The sequence below is a fragment of the Schistosoma haematobium genome, chromosome 2, assembly GCF_000699445.3.
Source record: "Schistosoma haematobium chromosome 2, whole genome shotgun sequence".
NCBI classification, from domain to species: Eukaryota; Metazoa; Platyhelminthes; class Trematoda; order Strigeidida; family Schistosomatidae; genus Schistosoma; species Schistosoma haematobium.
In genome coordinates, this window is record NC_067197.1 from 30295670 (window position 1) to 30309133 (window position 13464).

The window sequence follows — 13464 nt, forward strand, 5'->3', positions numbered from 1 at the left end:
TGTGTGCTAGTTGGCGCTCGTTAGAAAGGTTTATCTGAAGCCTTAAGCAAACTGCAGATTCGAACAGGTGTCACCCAATATCAAAGTCAGAGACATTACAACTGAACTATTTTGGTCACCACGTTCTCTTATAGGACTGGGATATTTTGATTAACTGATTCTTAGTGCAAACAACTTAGTACTAAATAATAATGAATGTGATATCGAGTCATTTACACTAGTGTCTAAATTGAAAATTGACCGTTTAACAATAAGAACTAGACACATATGACACTAGTTACTACTCAATTATTATTAATAAAAATTATATATGAGTAATGTCCCAATGGGAACAAAAATTAAGTCTTCTGACGTATCGTGACTTCATCAGAAAACAAATATTAAAATTTATTATTCTTATTCATAAAAATCTACCCAATGCTCAATTTATTTAAAATTATCAAATCAAACCTTGGTAATGATACCTACATGCTCAATGGTTAGTTAATACGAGTACTACTTAATTATTTTTGTCATCTTGACAGAGGGTAGGTTAAAAGAAAACCCTAATCCTTACGGTAGCTTTTCACTGGAAACATTCTATCACGGTTTTTGAAAAATCCCACTAGAAATTTTCTACATTTGTTGGATCATTCAAAGTAATATACCGGTATTGTTTGATATAAAGTTTTACTTTTCCTGAACAGTTTTTTTCTAGCATTTATCGATTATGAATATTTCTCTACTCTAGAATTTGCCCTAACAATCTCATCTCGCTGTGCTAATGGGGTACAGCAATTTGAACCGATGTACATACATACTAGGTCTCTTTCACTGAGTTGATGTTTATCGAAGCATAATGTAAGGGGAAACAATTAATAATCTCGACTAGTTTACGTTGATAAGGTCATTCTGTTTGATGCTAATGTATCATATCACTTTCTATTATATTCTCAAGTTCATGAACACTAGTTTTCGCTTAATGAGTTATAAGATGTTTCAGTTCGAACCAAATGTCATACGAAATTAGATTCCAAATCCCTTCAATCTGAAGATGGTTTCGTTACGGATTGATATTAGTTACAGAATCACTGAAAACAGGAGATCTGTAAACAACCGCTTAACATGGGTACGTGATTCCTCAGCAGCATATATTCATGAACCTTCTAGAGACTGAACACGAAAATAACGATTATTGCCCCAATTTCGCTCATTTTAGAAAACTCAGTCCAATGGTATACATTTCCAACTTCAGTTAAAAAACAAAACAGTGAGACAGTTATTCCATTTCACTGATAGGTAACAGACTTATTTGGAGAGTTGATTGGTTTGAACGTCTGAAAGAGTCTAGGTACATTGGTGTTCAGTAGACATAATTCGCAGTTTAAGTATTAAAAATTGAAATATCACTTTTAAAACTCACCTTGAGACGATGGTCAAGACTTGAAGTAGGTCCGGCATATGACTGAAGAGTTTCAAGTGGATCTTCTTCATCATTTAACAAGGATAGTGCTGAACTTAATAACCAACACAACGAAGAAGTTATGAAGTTAATGAGCAAATAAGGATTATATATAAATAAACCTAATGTGTGCGGCGATTAACGTTTAGTCACTAAACCGCAAGTTTAAGACTCAACCTATTTCAGTTCTGGCAGTCCAGTAGTATCACTGGACCTTAGATACAAAGTATGGCGCGAAGCCAATTATATGAACTTGTACTTGATGTTCTGTCTCATCACTGAACCGCAAAGAAATAATCACACGAACAACTTGATTGTACATAGATAAGATTTGGGAGAGATACAAACCAATTCATTCAAAGGTTTTGATTTCTATGTTCAGGTGAGTTTCTACACAACCCAGAATGCAAAAAAATCAGACAACTTTTACACTCACATAAATATTCAAAACTATGTCCAAAACTGAGTTATTAAAGAACCATCAGATGTACCTATTTTTAAAGAAAACTTACTTCGGTGGGACGATGAATCTTGGTCGAGGAGTGGTCGAATTTTTAACAGGTACTAAATTAATTGGATCAGATGTTTCACTGTCAGCAGTCGTAGCATCTAAGATTGAAAAAGATGTATTTGCAAAACCAATTTAAAAAAACCTATCAGGGAGGCGGAAGAAATAGTGTGAAGATTGATTCCTTTTATTTATATTAAAGTCTCGGCCACAGTCATTACTTTGATATAGCGATCAGGTTTCCCAAGCATAACGATATGTCTGACTTATGATGGCTGGAACAGCCACCAGTCGGGTGGATTTAAGAAAGAGGAAACAAATAAAAACACATCTTAGGGCCCAGAACTCAGTTTCATTGCTGACTGTAATAAGGTATGGGCTCAGTAAGATGTTTCCAAAGGGTATTAAGCAAATCAACCGATCTTATCTTTTTATGGATATCTCTAAAAAGCTAGATCAAAAAGAGTACTAAGGAATGGTTATCTTTGACCGAACTCAGCCAGTTGTCCTCGGGAGGTTGAACCCATTGGTCCCAGTTCGTTCCCCACGGTGTGGTCAGTCAAGTATTAACCGTTTATACACTTGATTACAAACACTTTTGAAAATATAAACAAGTAATATAGTTTATAAACGGATAATTAACAGTGCATACGATTAAGTATCAGTCGAGAAAGGGTAACTTGTGTTTGCAGAATGAAGATATAGATCGTTCAATAAGGAAAAATGCTATTCTGTTCGCCTTCTTACTTGAGTAGTGTCTACTAATTATATTTGTTTGCATTCTTAACGTGAAACAACTGCGAGGATTTTCCATGTCACAAAAAATAACGAAATAAATAGTTATTAGAAAACGCGATGAAATCAACAGAATATTTAGAAGCACAAAATCTGACATAAAATCAGTCTAATGTACTCACTATTTAAAGGTTAATAAGTTCACTTGTCTTATTGTCACTTTATTTAATTTTTATTAATAAACCATTTGATTCATTAATCTATTGACTGCGAAAAGTGATAACAATTTGATAAATATAAACTTTATTATTGAGAGCAAACAAAACATACAATGTACATTACAAAAAGAAATAGAATATCTTACCAATTAAGGTCAATAATTCTGTTTTCTGTAAGTGTTCAAAATCTTGATCCAATTGTAGTGGATTAAAGCATCTCTGACAAACTGGTTGATATGGTATAGGTGAACCAAGTAAACTATCATTACTACTACTAGCACCAACAAATTGTCCAGTTGTAAAAGTGGATGTTTGTTGTGACATTACACACCATTACAATCCTGTTATTGTCTTATTTCCTTATAAATGTAAATATTAAAAAGTGGTTTTAATAAAATGAAAGAAGAATCAAAGAAATTTGTCTGACTCACTATAACATGGTGGATACATTCTGTGTAATTGTTATCTCGCCCATACTTTTCAAGTTCCCAATCCCACTGATCTAATTACAATCAAAACAATTATATTTTTATTATCACCTAGAGTTTATTACACTGTACATGAACCAAGCATGAAATATGCAACTGCCAGCCAAATTTTGGCGAATGTAATATCGATATTTTGTTTCATTTTGCTTTACTACTCGCACACAAACCAAAGATAATCAGGTTTCATGCTTAAATGTTCATTAGTTTGGATTGAAATTTCATATGATAATTTCGATAAACAAATGATTTCTATAAGACTAATTGAAGTACGAAGATTTACAGTGTAATATAAAATCTAGTGAATCTGTTTCATATCAATATTATGAATAAAGTTATCTTTAACAAGCACGACAAAACCAAGTTCCCGATTACAGAATCGGTAACTTTTAAACATGAAAAATTAGCTATCCAGGAAAATCCTCCTATTTAACCAAGATCGATTTGTAGTGAATATTAACACTAGACATAATAAAAGTCTAATAGCCTATTAGTTTGCAACCAATAAGTTCATAAAGTCTGTTTACAGAAAAAACCACCTATTTGTATAAAAACAGCAAACGTGATTATCATTTACTGTGTCCTAGGTTGTTCGGCTGTGATTTTTAGGTTTATGCGAATTATTGAACTGACTTTATATCAAAACGGTCAATCATAGTGGAAAACAAAGTTATTAGGATATTTTTATAAACATAGCATATCATCAATAATAAAAATTACGCGTATAAGCACAACATTTTGCCCGTCACGTTTTGGCTTTTATGCATCACAAGACTTCCCCTAACTGATTTCATTTTCAGAAGGGGGTTTTGTGGAGATTTTAGTAATTTATATTGTTGAGATCATGAGTCAATTGAAGCTAGACCACCAAGGAAAACATGGAAGCACTGGACGGTCGCTTTAGTCCTATTGTAGGACTCATCAGCGGTGCGCATCCACGATCCAGCTTTGCGGGATTCGAACCCGGGACCTACTGGCTTCGCGCGCGAGCATTTAACCACTAGACCACTGAGCCAGCATCCAACGGTGTTAATGTCTAACTTCAACTAATCCACGAAATTGAGCAACACATCCAACATTGCAATCAGTGAGTTACTATCTCACAACAGACCTGGTTGAACTCCACTGGTTACTGCTTCTCACTAGAACTCCAGGATATACATCTTGAAGCCAGTCACTAGTGAGCATATGTTGATTATTATCATAAGGGGGTTTTGTGGAAATTTTAGTAATTTATATTGTTGAGATCATGAGTCAAATGAAGCTAGACCACCATGGAAATAAAGTATTGGTTAAGTAGGTTTTAACTGGTAATTGCCTGTGTAGTGTGTATTGTCTACGGAGTCATTACTGGTCACTTCACAGGTCGCTTGTTTGGTGTACGCAACAATTTAGCACAATGATACAACTGCATAAAAACAACTGAGGCACAGTCATAAAAACTGTGTAAAAGTACATACACTTGAAACAACAGACGCTAATAACCTTAGTTTACAAAGTCTTAAACTAGTATTAAATAAATGCTCTGACATCCTACAGAAATCCATCAAAAAGTTAAGTAAGCCCAAGTTGACAGGTTATTCCTGAAGTTGTCCACCTGGGGCACTTAGTAAAGTGCAACTTGCGAGCTATTAAAACGAAGGCAGATTATACATACACTAGGTTTTGTTTTCTAATTACAGTCAACAACTCCATTCACGGTCGGTATCATTAATTGCACCAATTATGATAACAAATCATCTTTACAGGAACAAGCCCAAGCACAAATGATGGGTAAGAGACAAGCAAAACTAGTTATTGTACACAAAAAAGTATTTATATATTTTATATGGCAGTTGACATTACATATACACATGTAAAAGAAAATCAACGGTTTAAATACACAGTTCCATAAAATTATACAAATCTGCACACTGACAGATAATGATTAGAAACCTTTATGTATATAATGATAATAACCATAATTATAATATAAGAAATGGTTCCAAATCACAGACTGATCAAGTTTCCTCTCAACTATTTTGTTGTGAAACAAATATGATTAACATTGCTTTACCACTATTAATAGTAGTCTCGTCGAGGATTGTTCTAAAATAAATAACAATAATAACATTGATTAACTGAAGACAATAATGATTTACACATACTAAAAAAAGAAATACAATGGCAAGCAAAAACCTCACTAAGTTTAACTAACAAGCCTCGGACAAAATAGTCGGAATTCAAAAAGTAGAACATTAGGTTGTTCCACCTTGCGTAAGTTGAGTTACAACGTCCTCAAATTCGTTACAAGCCAAAGAGCTAATGATAATATCCCATTGCAGGTATGATTAAAACAGATTTAACCGAAACATATGCCGACAATGCTTACATTATTGGTAAAGGTGAACAAAAGACTGCATTTTGTCAGCAACTTCACCTAACAGGACTGCATCGTCTGCATTTTCCAAGTCAGCTAGTTAATCTCCAAGTAGGAGATCAAACCCTTAAAAGTCAGACGATGAGAGCGTTGTCTCCATAAGGATGTCACAAAAAGATTTCAGCCGTTTTTTATAGACTGGGATGGTCAGGGATCAAGATCAGTCAGATGGCATTACATCCAGTCTTCAAATTCTATATAAGATCTCAGCTAATATAACCGCTAAAACTGAACCATCATCCTTAAAAATCTCAGTAGTTAGTCCATCTTTTTCTGCTGCTCTTCATCGTTTTAGATTACTTATAGCCTCTTCAACCTCATTAAGAGTTGGAGAACTCACATTAGTTTGTCATTCAGTTTATTCGGAGATAGTGGGTAACCGAGGTGTGGATGAAGGTTAAGTGAACTGTTCCCTAAAGTGTTCTACCCATCGGTTCAGTTTCCTGAATTGAGAGTGAATAGTAGTTTCGTCGTTTCCCGAGATATTTTCATTAACAAACGGACTTTTAACACCCGTTTCCTTGATAAGACTGAACAGATGTCTACTGTTACCTATCGCTGATGCCTTTTCATCTCTTCTGCTTTCGTTACCCACAACTGCACACGAGCCCCCAAATGCCCTGGTATGGCCGAGTGTGGTGGGCCCGCCCTCCCTCTCGAAATACTCTCACACGACCATGCGTATACAGCCTCTGCCAGAGAAGTCCTACTCACTGCCTTCTCGTGGCATTACTGTTGTTTACGAAAATGAGAGGACAAAAAGCGAATGTCCGGCGCTCTAACCGGATCCCAAACAAATGGTGCACATAGGCTCCAGTATCCTGAGGGAACAAATGGCGTATGAACCAATCGTTGGTCACCGGCTACCATGGGACTGCATCTCCTCACGATGCCCCACTGCCCTGTGGGTCAGATATTTAGGTCAAAGGCTCGAGGTGTGGCCCCCTAAGAAAACTACCTGCTTCGGTCTGGGTACCCGGACAGTATCAGAGCCCACACACAAATAAAATGAAACGATGGGCAGAATTCTTCGAAGGGCAGTTCAACTGGCCTGCTGCTCCGGCAACATCGGTCAGACTGTCCTGCCCTCCATGACCGGTGACGACTGATTCACCAAATGAGGCGGAAGTCCACAAGGAACTCCAACTCTTGAAACGCTACAAATCACCTGGCCCAGATGGCTTGCCTCCGGCTCTCTTTAAAGATGGTGGTAAATTTCTCGTTAGGGAACTGACGACGTTGTTTACAAAGGTTTGGGAACTAGAGAGTGTACTAACGTCATGGAATGAGTCGATAGTTGTCCCTATCTTTAAAAACGGTTCACGTCGTTCCTGTAACAACTATCGGGGGATAAGTCTACTTCCAAGCTATTGGCTTCTGTCATACTTCGTGGGTTGTTCCAAACCCGAGAAAGATTGACTCGCGAGGAGCAGGCTGATTTTCGTTCTGGTCGAGGATGTATTGATCATATCTTCACCCTCCGCCAAATGTTAGAACACTGTCATACTTATCACAGGCCAACAATCGTAGTGTTTCTTGACATCAGGACGGACTTTGATTCGTTGGACAGGACTGTTCTCTGGAGAAAGACTTCTCGACCTTGAGTATGCGGATGATATTGTCTTACTGTGCGATAATGTCCAACCCATGCAATCCGCACTTAATCAGTTGGCAAGCAATGTCCGCAGGTACGGTATGTGCTTTGCACCTTCGAAGTGCAAAGTACTTCTATTTTTATTATTATTATTATCATTATTATTATTACACTACCTTACACTAGTCTGGTTTTTATTGTTTTCCTCTTTTTCTGTTACGCTCCTAACCTTCTTTTTTTCTCTTCCCATTCTCATTGTTTTGTGTTGCGCATATATATTTGGTACCCTTTTGTACCAATATTTATGTCTTCAAATTAATAAAATAAATAAATACTGCTCACGATCATTACGTAGGTTTTTTATCAACCTACATTTAAGATACCTCCGCTCCTTACCATGTTCTGAACCAGACGGGATGAAATTCCGAGCATCTATCAGTTCTGTAGACGCCACTGATATCTCTTCGCCTTTAGATTTAATTTGCTGGTTGCTATCACTGCTATTTTCATGACTGTTCGGATAGCATGTCAAACTGACCCGGTGTGGATATCACCTTCATGGTTGACTAACTACATTTCTGGTCGATTCTGAAATACTTTTTCCATTCTTTTTTATCATTAGGTTGAATTGTGACGAGTATTCATAATGTGTATTTTCTGTTTCCTGTAAGACACAGATAAAAATACGTCCTCACAATGGAGCGTGATCTGAATCTAAACATAAGCTCCAGAATGAGCAGCAGTCCTCTGTCGGGCCCCTCCAACGATGACTGATGGAAATGAGGTTTATTTGAGTTCATCGCTGAATCGATTGTAGAGGTCACCACGTCAGACGATGTCTCTTCTCATGTTTACAGTTTGTGTTTGCTAGAAATAGACGGTCATCTGAGCATAATTGCAACAGACGGTCACCATTATCTGTTCTCTGAGCCGCGACACCGCAAGATCCGCCTCAGTGCCTTTCGGTTAGATTTAGTCTATCTACTTGAGAATTAAAATCACCTGGCGCTGTGACTCTACATCAGAGTATTTGGCTTTTGATGGAGGTTTGATAGCTTCTTAGTGAGAGTATAAGCAGAGTCAACGAAAAGACAATGGCACATGTCTCTATCTTTTAGATTACTTACTGTCCCGTTAAGTCGAACAGCGCACAAGTGACTGTCTATTGGGACCCAGTCTAACAGAGCCTGTTCTACTTTAGAACTTAATGATGTACCTAAACCAGCAAGGCTAAGAGGAATAGCAGTGGGGTCTCCAGACACTCAAGGTGAGGCCAAATGAATGGCCGTACTCGAATCCTGCATGCGCGTTCCGGAGACACTACACATCAATGGCTCGAGATTCTAGAGTCCTAGCCAAAGAAGCCGGTTGTCCTATCTGACACAAGGTTCGAACATTGAAAGCTCCAACATGTAGTTTAGATAGTGGATTCAGGAGACCAGGAATAACACTTTATCAACTCAAATCATTATTATTGGTGACACGTGGTGATAAAGATATACTATAAGGGTTAGTCATCGAGGAGACGTTAAGAGATGAGGAGGGGATTTGATGATGAATAATATGACACCGAGTGCTGCTAGGGACGTGAAGGCATTTGTCACTTCCCGGCTGCCCATAACATGGGATGATATTTTCTCTTGAGACTTGAAAAAAGGACTGGTGGTTTTAACGACCCGGGAATATGACTGTGGAGAGCCCATGAGACAACTTCTTGAGGCTGATCATATACGGCCTTTCTGAGAGGGATTTGTATTGTGTTAGCTCCGTACTTTAAAAAGCCTTGCCGCCTATTACAGAAATCTGTGAGATGTGACATTTTTGGGTCGACCTTTTCTAAGCTCTCTTTCGTTGTGTTAAGGTAGCATCGCTACAGATGCTGTTTGTCCGAAGGAAACACTTTGCTGCAATTACATCCCAGTACAGTTAGTAGTTCGAATTCGCCCTCAGACCCTAAGTCGCTGCTATTAGTCTTACCACTCTCCAGGTCAGTCAGTCACAACACAGAGCCTTTTACGTATCTACATCGGTTCACGTTCCCACACCTCATAAGGAAGGAGAGGTAAAATTATCAGCCCACAATTCTAGACTAGCACAAGTAGTAACAGCATTAGTGATAATAAGAACCAACCTGCTTAGTACGATAAAACTTAAAGGAACAAGTGTTTCAGCAACTATAGCTCAACTGAGTCATCACGATAGACAAGTATGACTACCACATTACGGCAGTAGCTACGATTGGAGTTTTTCTACATCAATCAACTCCGTAGAAGACTCGTGCTTGGTATGATAGAACAATAGACTCAATAAAAACTCGAATGAATAGCCATTGAACAGTTCAGAAGCCGAAACTCGAATAAAAAAACTAAACACTAGAAACACCAATCAACTGACTGGAAGCACATTAAGTATTGATTTTTTCGACATTTAACCAAGAAAATGTTAAATGTTATGTATCAGATCTTATATAACTAGTCTAGGGTGAAAATGAGAAACAGTGAATCTACACATCTGTCTGTTGCATCAGATTTCGAGAAAAAAAGCTACATCTCAGTTCAATAAGAAAACATTAATTGTTAGACATCGGATCACTTTGCACTATGTAGATTGTAAGCTGGAAATAAAAAAACTCGTCGCTTACTATACTACACTTACCAAAGGATTTGGTCGAAACCGATAAGCTAACATCATACGTTTCCTGTATGCATCGTACTCATCATCTTCTTTTATTAATTTGGAAGGACGATCAATTCCTAGTCCTACACCATCAACGTGGACATTCCCCCTTTGAATAAAATTTCGCAAAATTGAACAAGTAATTAAGTGTTTAAACACAAATCTTTATCCCCATCCATTCTCAGAAAAAGATATTAAAAAGAATAGATCATGGTGAGCGGTAAAATTCTGGACTCACTTATTGACTGGATTAACAATACCTTGACCATCAATGCCAAGTCCTTCACCTTCTTTCCAACCCATTTTTTCTAACATTTGAAAACCGACATTTTCACAAGTTAACTTGAACTGTTTGTATTCAGAAAAATCCGGTTCCCGACCTTCTTTCAATGCCTAATTGCGAATTAAATAAATTCTAAACACTACCTCATATTCAACGCAAAAATAAGCAATGTCAACGGTAAGCGAAAAAAAACAGGAAAGAAGACTAACAGGAACATAGTGCATTGAGAACTATCCAGTCAACATTTATTTATTCAATACGACACTCGAAATTCATTAAACACTGTACGTGCAGATTCAAAAACATACTTATCCCCAGAGATTTTGTTTTGAAACGTATCAATATTGAATGTGTTAATGTTAGCGGTCAAGCAGTCTGAGAGAGCAATATTCTCTCGCCGTGAAGTGAGAGACTCGTGCTTGGATCGTAACAGGATTTCATACATGGTTTTCATGCTGGAGAATGATATGCTGAGCCAATCAAACATAAGTGAGAGATGGTGGAGAGATTTGTAGCTCAAGTGGATGATTCTGATGGGGTTTTGTTCCCTGAACTGGATGGTTTGGTCGTGGAGCTTTCATCGTTAATTTGAACGACATCATCTGTACGAACTTCAGGTAGAAGTGAAGTGTTCGAATTTCTCCACATATGGCTCACAGCTTGTTCTGTCTACAGGACAAGCTGTGAGAGATGTGAACGAGCACAGTCTTAACTTTCGGAGGAAAAGACATAAGTTGTTGACTAAAAATCTGCTTTTATTTCCTGAGGGAGATAGATATATATTTATGAATGAGTTGCGCATATGTTTTGATTTAGGTTAGCCAATAAACTTTCTCGATTTACCTTTGGTTTGCTCACTCGGATGTAGGATGGGCATACATCACTGACAAACTCATACAACCACAGAGTATGACAGAAACATATTCGTGGATCGAACTCTGTTGTGTACAATAATAATTAATAGATTTGAAGAGTAATTGAAACAGAATTGGACTAACCTAGATCACGTTTCGTTCCAGGAATATTAGCATTTAGTGTTGTTGACTTAGCTTTTCATTATTTTGAAAAGCGAATGAACCCACAGGAATTTTTGCGATATGAGGCAGAATTTTTTCAGTTAAACCTACCAAAAAAGCCACTGAATTTACCAGCCCTCAAAACGGAAGGTGACGATTCAAGATTTGCGTCTTATGTAAATTCATTGAAAGGAGCTACTGTTATTTCCTTGCTTTTCTTCCTATTAATGATTTCTACTCTGGATTATAAACTGCTTGTAATTGTGTTGAATAAAGCGTTGTCTAGCCTGTACAATGGTGCTCTATTTTATGTCGTTAAGTGTATACCCGATTATGATCCCATTTGTACATAGCGTATCGATCGAATATCGAGGTTTAGTCGTGATACAATCTGGGTCACCAGTTTTATACCATTATTATAGCATGGTAAACAGAAAATATTCGTATTCTGCCGTTATATTAACTATTAAAGTCTATTAGGTATCGACATATACAGGATGTGTAAAAACAGAAAAGAAAAATAGGATTCTTTAACAGCTGTTCCGATGGCCATGAAGGTGAACACCCACAGTATTCGATTTTATCAAAAGAGAAACGGTTCCAACGATTGTTGAATTTCTCCTGTTTTACAAATACGTCATCAACAATCGAGCTGTTCGTGCCTTTATGACGGTTGATTCCCCGTGGTGACATGTGTAATAACTGAAGCATATTTTAATACATATGAGAATAATAATTATGCAACTTACACGGAAAGTTTCCATGAAGCGCTCTAATTCGTCCGGTGGTAGAAAGTCCCCAATATGATGTTTTCCATGACCCATTTCAGTTAATTTCTGAGCCCATTCTATAAATTAAATAAAGATGTAAGAAACAAGTAGTGTGGATTAATAAATCACAAAAATCTACACAAAATGTCATGAAAATGTTATGTGAATAAAAGGCTAAAAATATTCTATGAAAGGAACTTTACAATTTAAAACAGAAACTGATCGAAATAAAATACATATTAGATTAATCATATTTCGAAGTCTATGGGAGCAACATGAATATTTGCAAAAAGATGTACAGTGTGTGCATTGTTGCCTTATCATAAAATGAAAGATGAACAGGTTAACAGGACTTTACTCATTACTTATCTCACTTCGCGACCTACTCCTCTCTAATACGTTTTCTTAAAAGTTTGTTGATTCAATTGTTACTTGATAATGAGCACAAAGTTTAGTAAATTCTTGAGATAAACTATGCGAGGTTGATCTTCACTCTTTTTCTTATAATCCTTATTATCCACGACCTTTATGTATATTCATAATCCCATTGTTTCACTAACCAGATCCGTAGTTGTACTATATTTTGTAACAGAAATCCACTTATTCTAGGTTACTATTTGTACACTAAGTACCTACCATTCTAAGGTTTACAAAATATATCTAAACTATAAATCTCAACTACAGGAAACTGAACATCCACTGGGAGTACAGAAAAAAAATTACCTCGGGTTGCCTCCATTTCCGCTTGTCTTAATTTATGCTCCCATGTTCCATTTTCACAGTCCTCGTCGGAATCATACTCATATTTGATAACTAAACCATCCTTCGTAATTCTTGTTTTATTTCCATAATTTACACCCTCAATTCGATTCATAAGTTCTTCCTCTTTAGACTTTGATCGTTTTTGTGCTAAAATAAACTCTTGCATAGCTTGAAGCTGAGGAAATAACAACGTATAAAGATTTAATGTTAATTTGATTGCAAATTACTAATCGAATCAAAAAGAATTATTGGAATAAAGTATTTGGCAACAGATGAGATCTTTTGGTAATTTTTTGAAAAACCATCAAAGACAGGACTGAATAGTTAATTCACCTAGTTATGTGACTTTTTAGCATTACACTCATAATTTCACCATATCATATTTAATCACGTGGTTACACCGTTAAAATGGTGAGCGATGAATAACTGAGTTAGATTATAATAGATGATATATCTAATTGAGATATCTTCCAACTTACTGACGATCAAATGTAAGATGGCACGAAAACGAATAGGCACTAGAGGACTATAAATGACTATATTGTCAGTCGACTGCA

General features: G+C 36.7%; 1 protein-coding gene across 2 annotated transcripts in view; it reads right to left on the reverse strand.

Annotated features, from left to right (window-relative positions):
• Positions 1-13464, reverse strand: part of BECN1_1 (Beclin-1) — a 38734-nt gene that overhangs the window by 13716 nt on the left and 11554 nt on the right. Inside the window, exons 9-15 of one of the 2 annotated variants that reach the window (XM_051214899.1) lie at positions 12869-13082; positions 12125-12222; positions 10315-10469; positions 10056-10185; positions 3049-5475; positions 1954-2050; positions 1403-1496 (exon numbers count right to left, since the gene is read on the reverse strand). In XM_051214899.1, the coding sequence (XP_051068084.1) occupies positions 1403-1496; positions 1954-2050; positions 3049-3226 (369 nt within the window). In that variant the 5' untranslated portion in view covers positions 3227-5475; positions 10056-10185; positions 10315-10469; positions 12125-12222; positions 12869-13082. Of the gene's footprint in view, positions 1-1402; positions 10470-12124; positions 12223-12868; positions 13083-13464 lie in introns of both variants that reach the window. The other variant, XM_051214898.1, reaches the window with a different exon arrangement.